At 44.8% G+C, this 19839-nt stretch overlaps 1 protein-coding gene across 2 annotated transcripts in view; it reads right to left on the bottom strand.

Annotated features, from left to right (window-relative positions):
- Positions 1-1774: 1774 nt before the first annotated feature.
- FMN1 (formin 1) overlaps positions 1775-19839 on the bottom strand; it is a 429794-nt gene continuing 411729 nt past the window's right edge. The window contains exons 17-18 of one of the 2 annotated variants that reach the window (XM_075530963.1): positions 12547-12631; positions 1775-9479 (exon numbers count right to left, since the gene is read on the bottom strand). In XM_075530963.1, coding sequence (XP_075387078.1) covers positions 9435-9479; positions 12547-12631 — 130 coding nt within the window. In that variant the 3' untranslated portion in view covers positions 1775-9434. The remainder of the gene's footprint in view (positions 9480-12546; positions 12632-19839) is intronic. The other variant, XM_075530964.1, reaches the window with a different exon arrangement.

The raw sequence follows: 19839 nt of genomic DNA, 5'->3' as shown, positions 1-19839 counted from the left end.
ACAGAGCCTGTCTTACCTGTGCTATCTCACATCACCGTGTGGTTTTCACATCTCTCCAGCAGAAGGTAGGGGCTTGGCCCTCTGCCCACCAGGACTGAGCAGACCTTTGGACATGCCTCGGCAGAGAACAGGATGGAAATGATGGCGTGTGAGTTGAGCCTTGCTCAACCAAAAACAAGACATCTTCCCCGTGATCGCTCAAGCACCTCTATGGAGAGACCCTTAGGAAGGAAAACGGAAGTCCCTCAACCCAAGTTGCTCGGCCCTGTATCCTTCCTGCCTCTGTCTACTTTGCTCTCAGATGACTGCAGACCCAAGTGACAGAGAACTACAACTTTATAAGAGACTCCCGCATGAGAACTGCCCAACTGAACCCTCCCAGAATTCTTGACCAGCGGCATTCACGAGACAAAAAGTGATTATTATTCTTTCAATCTGCTCAGATTTGGGGTAGGGCAACAGCTGATAACGAATATGGCTACATTTGTGTATCATTCATCACACAAGAATGGACAGGAAGAAGACACTACTGGGAGAAGACTTAAGACGCAGAGGCGCCAACGTCTTTTCTAAGGGTGAGCAGCGGCTAGCTAGTGTCTGAAGTGGCGTTTTGATTTAGGAAGTGGTGGTCTGTTGGTGGGGACCACGGTACACAGAGTGTATGCATGCAGAGGCACAAATGAATGCTTATACATTTCATATGCATCAACTGCCTAGCCGGGGGTGGGGTGGGGTGGGTGGAGCACGTTGGCAGATCTTCCTAGAATGTGTCTCCATACTGGGATGCTCTGCACAGTTTAAGGGGATGGGTGAGTCAAGCAGTGGCAGAGCTTGGGTCTGGGTCCTAGTTTTGATGTGGTCCCTGAGTGTGTCTTTCAGCAAGTTCCTTAGGCCCTTGAACTTCAGTTGCTTTTACTGTGAAATAAAGATATGGTCATCTCCAGTGTCTGAAGGTCTTCATAGCTGCGAGTGGCTCTGTGAGATGATTTCCATGCGCTGAAGTTTCTCCAGATACCAAATGCTCATTAAAGCACATTCACACGGAGGCATATTCCAGTCGATGTCTCAGAAATAAACAATCCCTGGCATTCAGGAACAAGGAGTCAATGGATCAGTAAAACACATGCACAAAATTGCACTTGTATTTAACGAAAAGTGTGTTTTTTAAATGTTATGTTCATAAAACACCCACATGCTTCAAATAATATCTTGGAGCTGCATCTTGCACTTAACACCAGAACACATCCATTTACATTTCTTAGGCGTCCCAATCCCTGAGCTGCTCTTTGGGAAATTTATGTTCGGGCAGTAGTTGTTTTTCAGCCAGCCTAGCTGCGGTGACAGTACCTTTCTGGGCTTGGCCGTTGGTGGTGCGCCTTCAATGCACAGCCAGATCGCCCGCTGTTTGTAGAGTCAGCAGAAGCAGAGGAAGAGAAATGATAAACAAGGAACTTCCTCAGCCCCTGCTCCTGCAGCTCCGTCGCAGCACTGCGCTGCTGCGGTGAGGTGCTGTCGAGTCAGTTCTGACCCATAGCGACCCTGTGTGCAAGAGGACGTCACCCTGCCCAGTCTTGTGTCACCCTCACAAATGTCTTTATATTTAAGCTTATTGTCGGACCGAGCCTGCAAGTTAGAAATGACTAGTAATTGTCATATTGGGAGTATGACTGGGATGTTATTTTAAATGCCAAGATGCGCCTCTTGAAAACAAATCTGCATTGTACACCAGACAGACATGAAACCAAGATTTATTAAAATATCCTTAGCATATTTACATCTGGAAGCCATGAATGTAAGTCACTGCAAATTCCAAAAAAATATAGTTCTATCTTGTGAAACAAAGAGGTATTAACAGATTAGGATACAGATAGTCTATCACAGAGATAGAATTCTTTCAATAGACAATCTACATTATCTAACCAATATATATTGTGTACAAAAATACACTTGACCTGAAGACCAGTGGTGTCTAGGAGGAACAAAATACACACACATATCATTATGTACAAATCATTTTTTGGTTCCTTCACCCTTTCCTTTAAAAAATAAATACTTCATTGCAAATGCCATTTACAACTCTAACTCATGGGCATTCCTTTGCTTCGACAAATTCCAATGAACAAACAAATGAGAAATACATACTTGTAAAAACTTAAAGGGAAAACCCCTGAATCAAATGAGCTTATCATGGTTCAAAGAAACCCGAGAGCACCTCAGAAAGGTTTCCCATCTTGAGTACCTTCCCCTGGTCCACACCGCATTATTGCTCCATGTTGTTGGCAACCTCATCTGCAGCCTGGTTTCATACTTAAGTGGAAAAGGCAACATTGGAGCAGGTCAAGTGACTATTTAGAAAGCTGCGTGCATCTGTTTTGTAAGTGCTTTAAGGGCGCCACAGTGACAGCTCACTGGAAAATAATCACCCAGTGTCATCAGCCAGAGCCAGGCTTGTAGAGAGGCGTGGATCATGTGTGGTGGTAACAATGGGGGTAGCAATAGAACGGGTTTATGATTACATGTACACTGAGTTAAGTTCATTTGTACAGCAGCATAGAAAGCCATTTGAGATTCATATGCATCATAGTTAGTGATCTGGAGGAGTTAATAATTTTTCTTAAGAATGGCCTCTCACTAGACAGTTTTGAAGCGGACTCTGTGAGAAATTGAGGACTAGAACCACCTCCCTTCAACTTTCTTAAAATAGAGTAGAGTAAAAAAATATATAATAGAGTAAAAACAAAAAAGAGAGAAATGCATTTCCCACCTATTTTTTTGATTTCTCCTTTGCCTAGGTGATGGGGGTCCTGGCAGCAGGAAGAGGCAGTGCACCTCACTGGGGCTCTGTGGTGACAGCGGCCCAAAGAACTGAGGTTTGAAGCCGAGGGAGTGAGAGGATGGAGTCAGGGCAGAGGGAGACGTCTGGTTGTCTGTGACGGAGAGAAGCAAAAAGCGGGGTCCTGGAGAAACTACAGGTAACGAGAGACTAAGATGTGCGCTGTGAAGGAAGCAGGAGGCTGGCGCCGGAACCTTGAGAGGGGAAAAGTGAAATGAAGCTAGATAAAAACTCACAAGGTGATTGGAAAGGCACAGAGAAATAGGAAGGCTTCCGCGCAACGAGCCCCTTGGCAATGAATGTGAAGTGTAAGGATGTCATTCAGCTAAGCCCAGGCCCGTTTCTGTAGGGGGGCTGGCTTTTCAGCCCCTTGTCTGGCAGTGACCAACACAGGATGTGGGACATCCCGATTTGCCTAATGCAGATTCTTAGAGGTTTCGTTGAAAGCCTTCCCAATTGGCAAAAATCACCAGCTTTCCAACATGTCATGTCAGCAAAACACTGCACGTATCTGGACTTTGCTGCCCGGTCGTCTGCCTCACCCCACTGCTAGAAAGCTCACGAGACCGAGAGAAGACAACGACTGCATGGGTCAAAGACACGTATGAACCAGTGTCTAAGGTGATGCTTAGGAAGCTGAAGTCGAAAGAACTTGAAAGAACTTACGTTTCTGGTTGGCCTGATTCATATTAGCATGCTGAGTGACTTCACTGAGGTTCTGGGCATGGAGACTAGTGCTTAGTTTCCAGGCCAAAGCACGATCCCCTAAATCACAGTCCAGGGGTCCCTTGCGTCCCATGCTATTTAAATTACAATGCAATAAATGGAAAAACTGTGATTAATAAATGACATGTTTTCTCTCAAGATTATTAAGGACTACTCAACGTTAAAAGTTTTCAAAATTTCTCCCTTTCTTGTTAGATTGTTTCTTTAGGAAGTACCCCCCCCCCCGCCTCCTCCAATGCTTATACAATTTGAAGATTACAGTTTCAGCCAATTGGCAGTCAAGCCACTGTATTTGTTGAGTGAATTAGAACGGTCCCTTTGATGGGCCAAAGGATCCTAGTTTTTGTCACCTTGGGGAGTCAGGTGAATTGTCCCTAGACCACTCCCATCCTTCATAGATTTGTTCCCAAAGAAAATGGACATCTTTGGAATATGCAGAGTAGAAACTCAGTGGGGTTGAGACTGACTTCTTTGTGTCTCATAGAAAATTATACGAGCATTCATGGGATATAAAAAACTGGGTTAATGGCTTTTTGGTGATTAGATTTGAAGCAATGAGAGATTATAGGAAAGGACGATTTATGGAGGGAGAGGGGAGAGGGGGTCAAAAGAGTTATTTATAATCCACTCAAACTTAACTGAAATGTAAGAATTTGAATGGACTTCTAGTCCCTTGCTGAGAACAGGATCCTTCTTGGATGGCCTATGCCCCCTTATAGAGCCAGCAGAAAGAAATGTGCTATCCAAATTCCACCCCAAGAATGTCTAGAGTTGTCCATTCTCTGGACTCCTCTGCTGCCATATCATGCGGAGAAGAGAGCACTCTCTCCAGCCACTCGGTGGTCTGTGGACTTGCCTTTCCTGTGCTGGAAAGGTGGACCGGAGAAGCTGACCCAGCCAAACAGTCAACAGCACTTCTAATGCGAATGTAAGGAAGCCCTGGAAAAGACTCATGAAGGGAAGTAGGTCCAACTTTGCCTATAACATCTGCTTTATTCCTTAATTACCCTGCTAAGATTATGCACTGAAATTGCATATTATATATGAGGAGAAATGCCCGTTTTCTTGTTACAGTTTCACAGAGAAGCCCCTAGGATCTGCACGAGGAGAATTTAGAGAAAGGCTTAGCATAGCTGGCAATCAAAGCCTCATTGTTTATTCCATGAGGAATGCCAAATTCTTTGGAGTTGAATCTCTGCCGGAAATTGTGGACTCATCGGCATTTTGCTAGCACAAGTTTCACACAAGGCAAAGAGGAAAAAAGAATAGTCCATGGAACTATTTAGAGCCATCCACGGAAAAGGCGACGGAGTTTCGAGATTAAAAAAATAGAGCATTATATAAGCATATATGGACTATCAAAGAATAAAGTAATGGCCTTTATCGGTCACTTCCATATAAAAAATAGGGATGAAATCGGTGGTTCCAGGTGGTAGAATGGAGCAGACAATCACTATCCGGCACTTCAGAGATGTAACATGCAACACAGTGCGGCATTCACTTTGAACTCTGGACCAACGTGAACCACCATGCCAGGAACTGCCAAGAGGAGGAGACAATGTCTTTTCTGACACTAGTTATCACCAGCACCCCTGGGCGATGGCTGGGGGAAATGAATCCATTTGAGGACAGATGACTGAATGAGTAAAGCTTGATTCGCCTCCTCAATCTCTTCCTTCGCATCCGTATGGTGGGTCAAGAGACAGCGTTAGCTGGCTGCCCCTTTAATGTGCTCATGACTCCCAGTAAGCCGTTAGCTACGCAGGTTTCAAAGTGCTACATCTGTATCACAGTGTCAAGAGTCTTGGAAGCAACAGGACTACTGGATTGGCTTCAAGGGTGACCTGTTAGAATGCTCTGAGCGTCACTGCGTTCCAGCCAAGTTTGGATCTGAGAGAGCTTGGTGAATTGTCCAACTCCTTGGGAGGAGAAATGAAGAACTCTGAAACAAAAATCCCACGCCTCTTATACGGTGCCTGAGCCACGGGTGCAAATGCCCCGGCCGGGCCTCTGAGTCACGCACAGCTGTGCCACAGCACCGGGCTCTGCCTGGGGTCGACTGCCAACGGGGCTACAATTACTGTTAGGTGAAGTCCCAAGGGCAAGATCTGCCGAGGCCTCTTCCCAAAGGTGCTTGCCACTTCGGCACCCCAACAGGAGAGACGTTTCCAAGCCACCAGATTGTTTCTCCCTCCAGCTTGAGACAGAGAGAAAGGCTTGGAACATTACGTACAGTTTGGAAGGGTGAAACCTGCCCATTCCTGATGAACCCTATCCTTTCGGCCACAGAGATTTGTCTACCCGACCACTGCGACAGATTTCTTTAGGAGAACAAAGTCATGGACGTGAATGAAAGTTCATTTCGGAATTTAATCTCGTGGGTCCCCCCCGCAAAATAAACTGCTTCGGGCTATGCTTGGCTCTTTCAAATCCACAGCGTACAGGTTACCAGGTGCAGGCTGAAGTCTCAAGTGGGCAGAGATGACTCAGACTTCGCTCATGGCCATCCATCACAGCTGTTCAACATCTCATCTGCTCAGGACTTGCATCACAGCGGGCTGCATACCAGAGAGGTGCAATCACATGCCCACAGGCAAAACTCTACCAAGCATACCACACTGAGTGTTTCTTTCGATGGTGGTTCTGCAGGGGGAGGGGACACCGGGGGGACCTACACACTGGCCACTTCTCTGTGTGCTTGGATTCCTTCGATCAGTTGTTACAGTTTCCCCACTGGTAGCATATGAGCTTTCCCTTTAAGAGATGCTCCTGGTGGAGCTTATGGGAAAAGGAGGAACTTGGCAGATGCACAGCTTAGGCTATGCTTAATGGGCATAATGATAATAATAAGCCCTCTATCTGACATTCAGCTCTTCCACTGTTGGCAGTTTTAGGCTCCACTGTTTAAAGATGTAAAAGCACCACATTCTACTCACTCGACTTCCTAGGTTTTAGAAATTGTTTTCCCCCCGATTCTTAAGGAGTCACAAGAGATATGCAGAGCGAGACCACCAACGGGAACTCAAACGATTCCAGAGGCAGCTTCCGGGCAGGAGGGACAGGGCCATGACCGGTGAGGATCTTCCTTGGTCAGCATCACACGCTCCCATTGCTCTCTGGCCACACGGTCCTTTTTGATGTTAATGGTCAACCGTGTCTTCCAACACAGTCACCCACCTCCTTCTGACCTGCGTTCTGACCCCTCACAGGACGGCTTTCATACCCAGCACGTGTGAACCTCTCTGCGCTTTACCACTCACACACAAACACCCGGATGCACGATGGTCGCTGCCAGCTACTCCGACAAGGGTCTGAGCCACTTACAAATTATGCTTTCAGATTTCACGACCTGGCAGGAAGAAATCAAGCTGTGCACCACTTACAACGTATCAGAGTCTTGCTATTACGTCAGGTGCGTGTGTCTGGTTAAAGGCAGAGGTAACCAACGTGGCCTCCTTACCACGTCCTGTCCACAAAGAAGGTCGAGACAGCGGCTGTAGAGCATAAGGGCTTCTTAGAGGGACCGTTTGTAAGGTCTCCAGCCCGTTTGAGATGGCTCGCCCTGAACAAATTCTCATGAATCCTTACTAAGCACCAACTTCAGTTGGCCTCGAAGGCTGTGCCAATGGTGCAGAAGCCCGGGGCAGTTGGGAAGGGCATCACAGACCCCTGATAATGGACACCTCACTGTCTTAAAGCTCTGTCTCTTTAGTGACTTAAGGCCCGACTCTTCTTTGCTGTGTTCAGTGCGACAAAGCCATCAGGATCTCCTGACAAAGGAAAACCTTCAGAAAAAGGCATTTTACTGCCATGTTTTTACTCTCGAAACTAGGATGAGAGCCAACGTGCATTCGCAGTTGAGCTTCTTCAACAGTGGTTCCCTGAGAGCGGGTCCTTGCAGGGGCACGTGGCAAAGGAAACAGTCCTGCTCACCTTCCACGGTTATCTTGTGAGCACCCCGAGACCTGAAGTGGACGATGCCACTTCCACCGGAACCCTCCCGCTGTTCTCTCACCTCAGGTCCGTCTACAAGGACCCCTAAGGACCTAGATTTCCATTCGCATCATTAAACGCAGGTGCTTTCCAGGGCATGGGGGCAGAACGGGTACTCTTAAGAGGACCACCACAGGACGTAGCAGGGCTCGCCTTGGAGGGGTTTGACTGATGAACCCCCTCGGCTTACTTCCCAGTCTGGAATTAAGTGAGAACCCCTCAGAGAAGCAGGAGGGAGAGCTCGCTTCCAAGCAACATAAGCCTTTCCGATCACAGAAGTTTCATTCCAGTTTTCCACGCTTGCCTTCCTCTTCCCATTCTTTTGAATCAGGCTGATTAACCACCCCTGCTGCCCTCAACCATGCCACCACACTCCGGTCTTTTCCACTGCTGGAGAAGGTGGAGGTGGAGGCATCTGCATGATCATGGCTTCTACCACTGGACCGAATCCTGCACGTGCATTCTTTCTTTCTGAGATCAGCAGGATGGTGCTCTGGGCAGCTCAATCTAGTTTCAGGGTCCCTGAGGGGGCTGATGATGAGAAGGCATATTCTGGGAGACACTCAGACAACTGGAAAATGATGACGTTCTGGGAAGAACCTGGGCCACATGGGACAGTCATGTTGGGAAGCCATACAAGGTTCCTGCTCCTCGCTGCACTGCCTCCCCACCAATGGAGGAGAAAGCCTGGGCGCTGCCCTTCAGCCTTTTGATCGCCCCTGACAATGATAGCGTCGAAGAGCAGTATTTACTTAAGGGGGGAAATGTCAGGGGTGGTTCCTCTCTGGCAGTGGTTACACAGGTTCGCAGGGCTGGGAAAAGATGCCCATGCACAGTGTTCTACTCAGAGTTCATTGTCAAAGTAACCACCTCTTCTCATTTTGATGTAATGAATGTGTTCTCTGAACTTAACGTTCTCCATCTCCAAGGCCCGTGATCCAGCTTCTACTTCACTGTCAGTTACCCAAGGTTGCATGCCTCATTTGCTTTCTTGTCTAGAAACTATCTCTTGGGAGTGGACACGGAGGTACAGGGGCACAGTCACAATACAAGACGTGCACAGAGTTGCCCTGTATACGAACACAGAATTACCCATTTGCAAATGGCCTGAAACGTAACACGGTTCTATCATTGGATCTCTTGTCCAGCAGGAACTTGGACCCTGTGGCTTTCCTGTCTCAGGTATCACCACTTTATCTGGGAGTTGGGGTGTAGAATCCATGTTGGTCCGGGAAACCACACTGCCCTGACATAAAGACTCAGTGGTTTGTGCCTTTGGTTATATTAGAATAACTCATCTTTCAGGATACAGTTTATGGCTAGTTCTCCCTCAATTCCATTTTCTTCCCTCCCATGATATAAATAAAATATGTCTCTAGTTTGGGGAACCCATTGATGCCTTAAAAAAGAGTTTTAGCAAAATTTCAATTTTGGGGGAATGAAAAAAGATGCTTCTGGATTTGCTGCAATGAAATAAGAATTAAGCCCAATAATCAAAAGAGCAAAGCCTAAAAATCTGATATCACCAAGCAACTGCCAGGAAAGTTCTTCTCTTCTTTTGTTAGCGAGCTTGAGATTGCCACTTCTTTAGAGGTCTGGAAGGTCGTGGTGCTTTTCCAGTCTATGGCAGCGTGGATTTTGGACTTGTGTAAGAAACAATTTCTAAACACTACTTCAATGCTCGCTTCAATAGCTTTGCATTGTTCCTATGACTTCACCAGGAACTTCGTTACGATAAAGGCACAGAGGTCTCTCCTGACATGGCCTCAACGAGGTGAGCACAGCAAACATTGACTGACAATCTCTTTCAAGGACTCTGGTGGCAAAGGGTCACGCAGGGCACCACGGCCCACTGCCATCCATCACTGCAGGTAGCTCTGCGTTAGTTGGGGGTCACGCTGGCTTCCTTCTGACGTAGTCTTTCTTTCTGTTATTTGAAGAAAAAAACAAACACAAGCTTAGTATCACTCTTCTAATTTTTCAGCCTTGTCAAATTTCGAAAAGCATGTAGCTTAGAATTCTGAGTAGAGTCGGACCAAACTCCCTAAAGAGGAGAGTGTCCCTACCCTTCCCTTTCGTGGGCTGCTCTACTGTTGCCTTCTCTTTGACAGAGACCCCGATTGGTTAGTGCCTTGCAAAGACCGCCCCCAGTACCTGCGCACTGCTGGGATTAAGCCTTACGGCAGCCAGCGGTTCTCAACCTGTGGGTCACGACCCCTTTGGGGGCCGACGACCCTTTCACAGAGGTCGCCCGATTCATCACAGCAGCACAATGACAGTGATGACGTAGCAATGAAAATAATTTTATGGTTGGGGGTCACCACCACATGAGGAACTGTATTAAAAGGTCATGGCATTAGCAAGGTTGAGAACCGCTGCCTTAAGGAATTGTTTCGTGGGAGCCAAGACACGGAAAGTCACTGTTTCTGAGTGGAAGATCATCTGCACAGGATCTACTTGGCAGAACTGAACGCTCCAAACAAAACAAACTCACTGCCGTAGACTTGCTTAGCACAGGGTAGAACCGCCCCTGTGGGTTTTCCGGCCACAAATCTTTATGGGAATAGAAAGCCTCATCCTTCTCCCAAGAACTGGACACAAAGTATTCAGGTGACCAGGGTTGGTCTACTCAGAAGGGTAGACATTCTCATTTTGTTACAGATGTCTTCCCTGCTCTCGGAGAGGCTTTCCCAGAGAAAGGTCCTGATGGGGAAGAGCATGGAGGTTTGTTGGTAAGATGAAAATGACAAGCAAGAGCACGCCGCACAGAGGCCCGGAGCATCGCCCTTTCCACGACTCCAGACAAGTAAACATACTAAGCCTAGTAAATAAGTGGATCCTGCTCTCATCAAAATACGCATTGAACGCACTGCTACTGAGCTGATTCTGACTCACGGGGTCTCGCTCGTAGAGGAGGGCTAATAAAATAAAAAGAGAAACCTACATTCCTTCGGAGAGAACAGAGGCAGAGAATCGTAGCCTCAGCTACTTCCGACCTATCAGATGTTAGAAACGCTGCCGGTATTTGCGACATTAGTCTACATGTAAGTTTTAAGTGAGTGTGAAACACCCAGCTTTGACTTGTAAACTTATATTTAGGAATCAGTTTGCAACCCTTCCCTACGATCATAACATCCAGCCAATACATCAACCAACCAGCCAATAAACAAAATAAAAGATGCTAATAAAGAGAGGATCAGAATTGGGAGCGTGTAAAGAGCGGTGGTCAGTACATGAAGAATACCATGGCAATGTCTCCCCTTTGTCTACAGTGCTGGTCCCCACCCCCACGCCCATTCTTCCTTAGGGATCTATGTTTGGCTGTAAAGGTTAGGGTAGTGGACTGGGTCAAGGGGGAGAGGATAGTGAAGGAGGAAGGTAAAAAGCAGGGTTGTGACCATGAACATGTGCATTTAGGTACAGTCTACGTGCACTAACCTTGCTGTGTCTGACCCACCTGTATGGCCTGACTTTCTCTGTACCCTTTCTCTCATGCATCAACCTTGAGCAAGATGCATTTGGTTGCTGATGGGGTTGTAATTAGAGATATCGTTGACATATAATCTCACTTCATGATTCTTTCTCCACTCAGGACTTCAAAGGATTTAAAGCCATGGGCAAAAAAGGTGCTTGTCATACCAAAGGATAAAAGAACTAGTTGTGGGATATCACAGACTAGGGAAGTTAGGATTTGACAAACACTGTTACACATTGCAAGGAAATAATAACAAAAAATAACATTTACTGAACTCATTTCATATGTGAGAATTTCAGATCTTTGTTAATCCTCAAAATTGCTCTATAACAGTGTTTCTCAAAGTGTGTGATATCACTCCAGGGGTGGGGAGAGGGGGGTGCTAACAGGCGGTGGCAGCAAAGGCAGATACCTATACTTTATCTTGGATTATGGGCTATAGAGAACCAAATTTTTAATTGCCAGGAGAGCACTGAGGAATTTTTTTTTTCCTGAGAGGAGGGTGGCAGGACAGATAAGTTTGGGAACCTCTGCTTTACAGCAAAGGTGCGCTTATTTTTCTCTTTTGACCCAGGGCAAATAGAGGTCCAAAGAAGTCCAGTAACTTTGCTGAGACTAGTAAATGTGGAGGCACATTCATTTTCTTCTCACACCCGGGGAGAACTGAAGTCTGGCAACTTTGCTGAGACTTTATGACTAATCAACACAAAGCTGGGATTTGAATCCAGGTGTCAGACCCTCATGCCATGTGACTCAAAGGACTGAGCTATCCTAATGATTGGCTGTAACACATGGGTGGAGATTCACGGTGCTTTTCTTTTTCTGGTAAATGGACTTTAAGGAGTTCCCTTCAGTGTTAGTGAGGCAATTACCCATTGCCAAGTGATCTCCAGTAGGCTGTGTCTTTCTGCATCTCTGTTCCCTCAACTCTCAAAAGAGGACACAATCTCTACCCCTTTCTTTGGTAGGGGAAAAGGACACAGGATGTGAAAATGCTTCGACTCAGTGCTTCTCAACCTTCCTGATGGTGAGACCCTTTCATACAGTTCCTCATGTTGTGGTGACACCCCCCCACCACCATAATTTTTTTGTTGTTGCTACTTCATCACTGTCATTTTGCTACTGTTATGAATCAGGTGACCCATGTGAAAGGGTTGTTAACTCCCAAAGGGGTCACGACCCACAGGTTGAGAACCACTAGGTTTGGAGGAACATTTCAGGGGCCAGGGGCTGTGAGATAAAAGGAGCATGGGGTGCAGGTGGGATCTTCTCTGTCTCCACATTATTCTCTGATGTCAACTTGCACAGGGATGTGGAAGGGCAAGGGAGGAAATCTGGTTGGTCAGAAGGGACCTTGGCTAAGTTTGCAGAGAGAAAATGTGGAGTGATGTTCGGTTCTTTGGGCTGTACGCTACTTTGGTTCTCAGTCCTGACACCTCGTTTACACCTGCCAACACGCTCCTGAGTGCACCTCAGTAAGAATCAGAAACGTCCAGGGAGGCTGCAAAGGGCATCTCACCAGGCTAGCTGTGGGATTGATTTTCTTTGTCTCCACTTTCTTCTCTGAGGTCAACTTGTTGACAGATTCCTGAGCCATTTTCAACCTAGAGAAATAGAAACAGGGAGTGGGAGGCGAGAGGAGAAAAAGCAGAAAGGAGAGAGAAAACAGGAAGAGGACACAAGAAAAAGGAAAAGATTAGATTAAACCCAAATTCAAGTACGTTTGAATAATCCAACCAGCAATTAGAAAATAATAAAATTCAAACTGTAATTAGATCTGAAGGGACCTCATCTTTTCTTTCAAAACAGCATCTCCTTCTCCTGCTGAGAGACTCTGTGGCTGACCTCAGGGAAGCTTGTGTTGCTGTGAATGAGGAGCTTCCGACAAGCAGAGCAGGGTGTGTGCTCTCTTTTCTCCGTGGAAGCGGAGCTGGCTACCTGTCTTGTGATCCACTGTCCAGGCACAGGGACACTTGCGAACACGCGAGGGCAGATGGAAAACTACAAACACTAGAATTCACCAATGCACATCATACTGAACAACGGGGAAAACATATTTGTAAATCACCGCTTTGATAAGAGATCTGTACTTGGAACACATGAGCAGTCTTATGACTCAAATGTGAAGAAAGACAAATGAAGGAATTAAGTAAGAAATGGGCAAAAGATGTGATTAGACATCTCTTCAAAGAGGCTACACAGATGGTAACAAGCATAAGAAAAGATGACTGATATCATTAGGCATTAGGGAAAAAAATTACAAAGAGATACCACTTCACATCCATTACCAAGTAAACAGAAACAAAACATAAAGAGCCCAACTGCTGGAAACCATCGACTCCAACTGTACTGACCCCACAGGACAGAGCGGAGCTCTTCCCCAGGGTCCAGAGGTGGTGACTCTTTACAAGAGTGGGCAGCCTCATCCAACAGTGCAGCCGAGGCTAACCTTTGGTTAGCAGCCTGATGCTCAGCCCCCAGGATCAGTGGATCTTCCTTCTTATCCATGGGGACAATTAAAATAAACAAGGCAATTATAAGTTGCAAGTGAGGAAGTAGAAATATGTATAGCCTTCATATATTTGCTGGGGAGAATATAAAATTGTACAGGTACTTTGGAAACTAGTTTGGCAATTTTCTCAAAATGTTAAATGCAGTCACCACGTGATGCAGTAATATATATATATTATATATACATGTATTTTCATATCCTCCCTCCCCAGATGGAAAACCTAGTTCTCCACAAATATCTGTACACGACTGTTCACACATACTCTATTCATCATAACCAAGAAGTCCTTCAGCTGACAGGTGAATAAACAGAAGTGATACGATGGAATATTATGAGGCCATAAAAAGGAACGAAGTACATGCGACAACATGGATGGACCTAGAAGCACTATGCTAAGCAAAGTATGCTTACCCTTACATGAAGTGCTCAGATGGGCAAATTCATAGAAATAGAAATAGTCATAATACGTTAGTGACTGCCAGGAGCTGAGGGGTGGGAGCAACTGGTTAGGGGTGAAGTGTTTCCTTTTGACACGATGAAATATAAAATTAGTGCTGATAGGTTGTGAATGTCCTAAAAATGACTGAATATTATTCTTTGAAAAGGTGCATTTTATTGCATATTGCTTATATCTCAATAAAGCTATTAAAAAATACCCAGGCACAAAAAGGTACTAATTTAATAAGGTGTTAGTTCTTATCTATCACATCTAGTAGTTGGACAGTATCCACTGTTAGTGAAGATGTGGGAGACTGGGACGTGTCACATAATGCAGCCCAAGAGTGAAAATATCACGGCCATTGATTTGATTCCAGCCCCTATCGACCCTACAGGACAAAGTACAAGTGTCTTGTCAGTTTCTAGGGCTGTCAGTGTTGGTGGGAGCAGAAAGCCTCATCCTTTTCCCGTGGAGGAGCTGGTGGTTTCAAAGCGCTACCCTTCTGGCTAGCAGTCCAGTGCACAACCCACTGTGCCACCAGGCTCCTCCACGCAGGGCAACAGGGCCTGTGTAAAGTAGTTCAGCTGCTTGGGAAATATCAAGTGCAAAGACACCCTCAATTCCTCTTTTCAGGACTGACCCATGGAGACTTGGTATGCAGGTACAGGGCTTGAGCTAGGTACGATCTGTTGTTTGAAAAGTTGGAGAGAAAGATGTATCAAAAGGGTCGTGTAAAGGGATAATGGCACATAATCATAGCTAACATGAACTGGGTGCTTCTCTGCCAGACCAGCCTCATGTAAATGGAACCACTGACTTCTCACAAGAAATCTGTCAGAAACTCTTGTTAATCTCATGGTATAGGTAGGTTATAAATCTTAAAACCAAACTCACTGCCATTGAGCTGATGCCGACTCTAGAGGTTATAATCACCATGCTTCTGCATGACATTCACTCAACGGAATATGGGACAGCAGGGGAAGGAATGAACCACACCAACAGATTCAACCACTACAGTTGTCAGAAGCATGATCTTGTGGGCATGAAGATGCCTGTAAACTCTTACAGTGAAGAGGTCATCTACCACGATGCTCAAGGCTTAGGCTTGTGAATCTAAAGGTGGAGATTAATTCTCAACTCGCTAATGTTTATTATCTGTAAACCTCTGGGCAAGTGGCCTCTTTAAAAGTCCTCAACTACTAAAAAGGGATAGTAACAGGGCCGGCTATACAGTTTCTTAAGGTATGGAGATAGCACAGCTCCAGAGCTAGCACTCACCAAATGGTACCTATTCCTGCTATTGCAGAAGAGCATGCAGTATGCAACAATGCATCCATGGGTTTAAAACACATCTACAGAACAACATTGTTCACAGATGTGTATAAACATATATGCACATCTACCTATATATGTCCACAGATCCATACATGTACATTGTTGTTAGGTGCCACAGAATTGGTTCTAAGTCATAGTGACTCTCAGTAAATAGAATAAAGCACTGCCTGGTCCTGTGCCATCCTCACACTTGTTGCTAAGCTTGAGTTCACTGGTGCAGCTACTGTGTCACTCCACCTCATCGAGGGCCTCCTTCTTCTTCACTCTCTGCTTTATCAAGTGTGATGTCTTTCCCCAGGTCTTGGTGCCCCGTCCAAGTCACAAGAGATGCTATCTCCCCATCCCTACTGCTAGGAACATTCTGCTCGCCCTTCTGGGAGTTCATGGAATACTTTATATGGATGGATGGATGGATGTAGTTTGGGCCAGTGCTACAATTCAAAGACACCAATTCTTTTGTCTTCTTAATCATTGTCTAGCTTTTCTACGCACACGAGGAAGTTGAAAATACCGTGACTTGGGTAAGATGCACCTTAGTCTTCAAAAGAACAACTTCACTTAAAAAAAATTTTTTTTTAATTTAAAGAGGTCTTTTGGAGTAGATTTACCCAATATAATACGTCATGGTGTATCTTGACCGCTGCTTCAATGAGCAATATTGTAAAAATAAAATTCTTGACAACCTTGCTATTCTATTTACTATGATTGTTTATTGGTTCAATTGTGAGGCTTTTTCTCTTCTTTGCTGTGGCCTCATCCATACTGAGGGCTGCCGCCTTTGATTTCATTAGTAAGTGCCTCAAATCCTTTTCATTTGTAACAAGCAAGGTGTGTAATTTGCATCATAGATTGTTAATAAGCCCTCCTCTAATCGTGATGCCATGCTACTTTTCATAAAGTTAAGCATCTCCGAATATTTTCTCGGAATACACATCTTTTCTTATTTTTAACCATGAAGTGTCTCCTTCCTCTGCCTGAACAGCTGCCTCTTGGTCTACATATAGGTTCCACATAAGCATCATTAAGCATTCTAGAATTCCAGTTTTTGTAATGTTATCCATAATTGTTCTGATCCACATATTAGAATGTTTTTGCATAATTGATGACACACAAGTAAACACCTTTCTGGTATCCTGTTTTTCACTGAAGATCTTACATCCTCAATGAGATTCCCTCCTTCTACATCCTCTGTTCTTAATATGACTGAAATCGCTGGCCGTTTCATCAGTGGATTGCTGCAACAGAATCTGAATTATCTTCAACAAAATTGCGATACTGTTCAATCTTTTTGGCCCTCTCTGGAATGGGCCTGAGTATGAATCTCGTTCAGGCAGTTGGCCAGATGGCTGTCTCCAAGATTTCTTGGCACAGATGAGTGAGCACCTTCAGTGATGTATCTGTTTGTTGAAATAGCTCAATTAATATTCCACAAATTTTTAAGTCTTGGTGTTTCTTTGAAATACTCTCAGAGCAACCTGGAGTTCATCCTTCAATACCATAAGCTCTTGACCATAGCTTAGAATGGATGAACATGTTCCAATTGTTGGCGGTGCAGTGACTGCATTCCTTCCATCTTCTGCTGATGCTTTCTGCATCATTCAATATTTGCCTATAGACTCCTTCGATATTGCCACTGGAAGCTTGGATTTTTTCTTTCAGCTTGAGAAATGCTGAGCATACTTTTCCCTTTTGCAAACTCCAAGCCTTTGTACATTTCATTGTAATACTTTATTTTTTCCTTTTTAGTCACCCTTTGAAGTCTTCTGTTCAGCTCTTTTATCATTTATTTTGCTTTAGCTATTTTAAATTCACAAGCAAGCTTCAGTGTCTCTTCTGGCATCCATTTTGGTCTCTTCTTTCTTTTTACAGACCTTTCAGTTTCTGTGTGTGATGTCTTGGTGCCATGCCATAACTCCTCTGACCATTGGCCATTAGATCAAATCTCTTCTTGAGATGGTTGCTAAATTCAGGTGGAATATACTCAAGCTCATATTTCCACCCTTATGAACTCACTTTAATTTTCTTCAGCTTTACTGAACTCGTACACGAGCACTTGATTGTCTATTTTGCAAGTAGTCCCTGGCTTTGTTCTGTAGGATTGAACTGAGCTTCTCCAATGTCTCTTTCCATACATGTAGCTGATTTGATTGCACCTGGCAGGGTCCACGTGTGTGTAAGTCATTGTCAGGTGCACTGAGTTCGTTCTACTTAGAGTGACCCATGCACCACAGAACATAGCAATGAGGGCCACACCATCCTCACACCATTGCCAGGTATGAGCTTTCTGCTGGAGCCACTCTGTCTGTCCATCTCATTGGTCTCGTCCTCTTGTTTGTTGACCTTCCACGTCACCAAACATGATGCCCTTTTCCAGGACCTGGTATCTCCTGATGATATGTCCAATGACCATGAGCTCTCTCATATATCTTAACTTCTAAGAATCATTCTGGTTGCACTTCTTCCAAGACAGATTCAGCTTTGGGTTCTTTTGGGCAGTTAACAGTAGATTAAATGTTCTCCACCTCCTCCATAATTCAAATGCATCAATCTTCTGCAGTCTTCCTTATTCACTGTCCAACTTTCATGTCCGATGAGGTGAAGGAAAATACCATTACGTGGGTCAGGTGCACTTGATCTTCAACATGACATCCTTATTGCAGCAGAGTTACCCAGTGCAGACATCCTTTGATTTCTTGACTGCTACTTCCATGAACATTGACTGTGGATCCAAGCAAAGTGAAATCACTGACAACGTTGATCTTTTATGGTTATAAAGACGTTGTCTATTGGTCCCATGGTGAGTATTGTGGCTTTGTTTACACTGAGTTGTAATCTCCACTGAAGGCTGCAGTCCTTGATCTTCATCATGTTGTAGACAAAGGGTATTTGTAACGTTCTATCATCATGGTCATGGTTTCCAACTGCTGGTCCTTCTTCCTTTCCAACTTCCCTGCGAACACACACACACACACACACACACACACACACACGTATTCAAAACAGAGGGACGAACAGTCCTCAAAAAGTTATATACAAAATTACCTTCTGACTCAGTTATCTCACTCTTGAAAGAATTGAAATCTGGAACTCAAACAAACACGTTTTCTCCAGAGTTCATGGCAGGGCAGTTCACAACAGCAAAAGATGGTATCGGCTCAACGTCCACCAACAAGTAAATGGATAAGTAAGGTGTGGCATATACATATAATGGGAGATTAGTCAGTGAAGTTCTAACACATGCTATAATGTGATGAGCCTGAAAAATACACTAAGTGAAAGGAACCTGAGAGATATGCTAAGTGAAATAAACCAAGCACAAAAGCATAGATCTGGTGAGATGTCACGTATATGAAGTATCTTACAAACAAACAAACAAACCCTGTGCAGTGCAGTCCATGATGATGACTTCAAGTGACCCCGTGGGCAAGAGTGGGAGGGACATGGCTTTCCAGGGCTGGGCATCTTTCAGGAGGTAGCCTGCCCATCCTTTTGGTAGAGTTAAACTGCGGACCTCTTGGTGAAGCAAGAGAGGGCTAGTGCTCAGTATGCATGGAGTTTCCATTTGGAGTGACGGCACATTTTGGAAATAGTCTGGTGATACTAGTGCAACTTGTGAATGCAGTCAGCAATATCACAGGACTTTTACATTTAACGTGGCTAACATGCACGTTTTTGGTTATCTCTTTATTATGCCGCAATACAATTAAAAAAAATAACAGACGGGAACGACATTGATTTCATGAGAAACTTATTCATACTGGAAAGTGGGGAAGGGAGACTCGGCTTGGGTGTATATATCCAATAGAAATTCATTTTTATCTCAAATGCTTCCTCTTCTAATTAAGCAATTATCAGAATTCTTCACCATTAAGGAATAGGTGACAAAAGACAGAGTTTTCCAGTCTACGTGATGGGCACATATTATTACAGCATTTACATTTTTCCTTATGTATTTTCCTTATTTTGGATTTTGTTGAAATCCAAAAATATTTTCAAAATATTTAAAACCACGTAATATATACCTTTAATTTCAATTAGCAAACTGTTCCCTCGGGGCGTCAAATAAAAAATCTCTTGTTCCATATTAATCACAAAATTGCTTCCAGGTGTAAGTGGTTGAATGGCTTAGGTTTACACAGTTTGCTTTAACACATCACAGCCCCACGCATTCCCTGTCCACAGGCAGAAGGTGATTACAACGAACTCAGAGGCAGGTTTGCTCATCACAAAGGCAACAGAAAGGAGGCCAGGGAAGCAATGACATAGAGGACGCAATGAGAGGTATCGCTGTAAAACCGGCCTGAGAACGGGCTTTTCTGCCCTCAGACACATCTGGGGCAAGCTGCACGGAAGGAACGCAGTCCCAGTGGGCGCACCTTGGAGATGCACGTGTTTTATCAGCAAGCCTCCCGGCTGCCCCACAGCTCTTTCTCTAGAGAGAGTGTGCCCACTTGGGCTCTTTCAGTCCTTATTCCGGTGGAATAACTTGGAGTTATGATTTTTGCACCGGGCCTCCTAGCCTTGAA

The sequence above is a fragment of the Tenrec ecaudatus genome, chromosome 14 (genome assembly GCF_050624435.1).
Source record: "Tenrec ecaudatus isolate mTenEca1 chromosome 14, mTenEca1.hap1, whole genome shotgun sequence".
Lineage (NCBI taxonomy): Eukaryota > Metazoa > Chordata > Mammalia > Afrosoricida > Tenrecidae > Tenrec > Tenrec ecaudatus.
The sequence above is the reverse complement of the archived record's forward strand: the minus strand, read 5'-3'. Positions and strand labels throughout refer to the sequence as shown.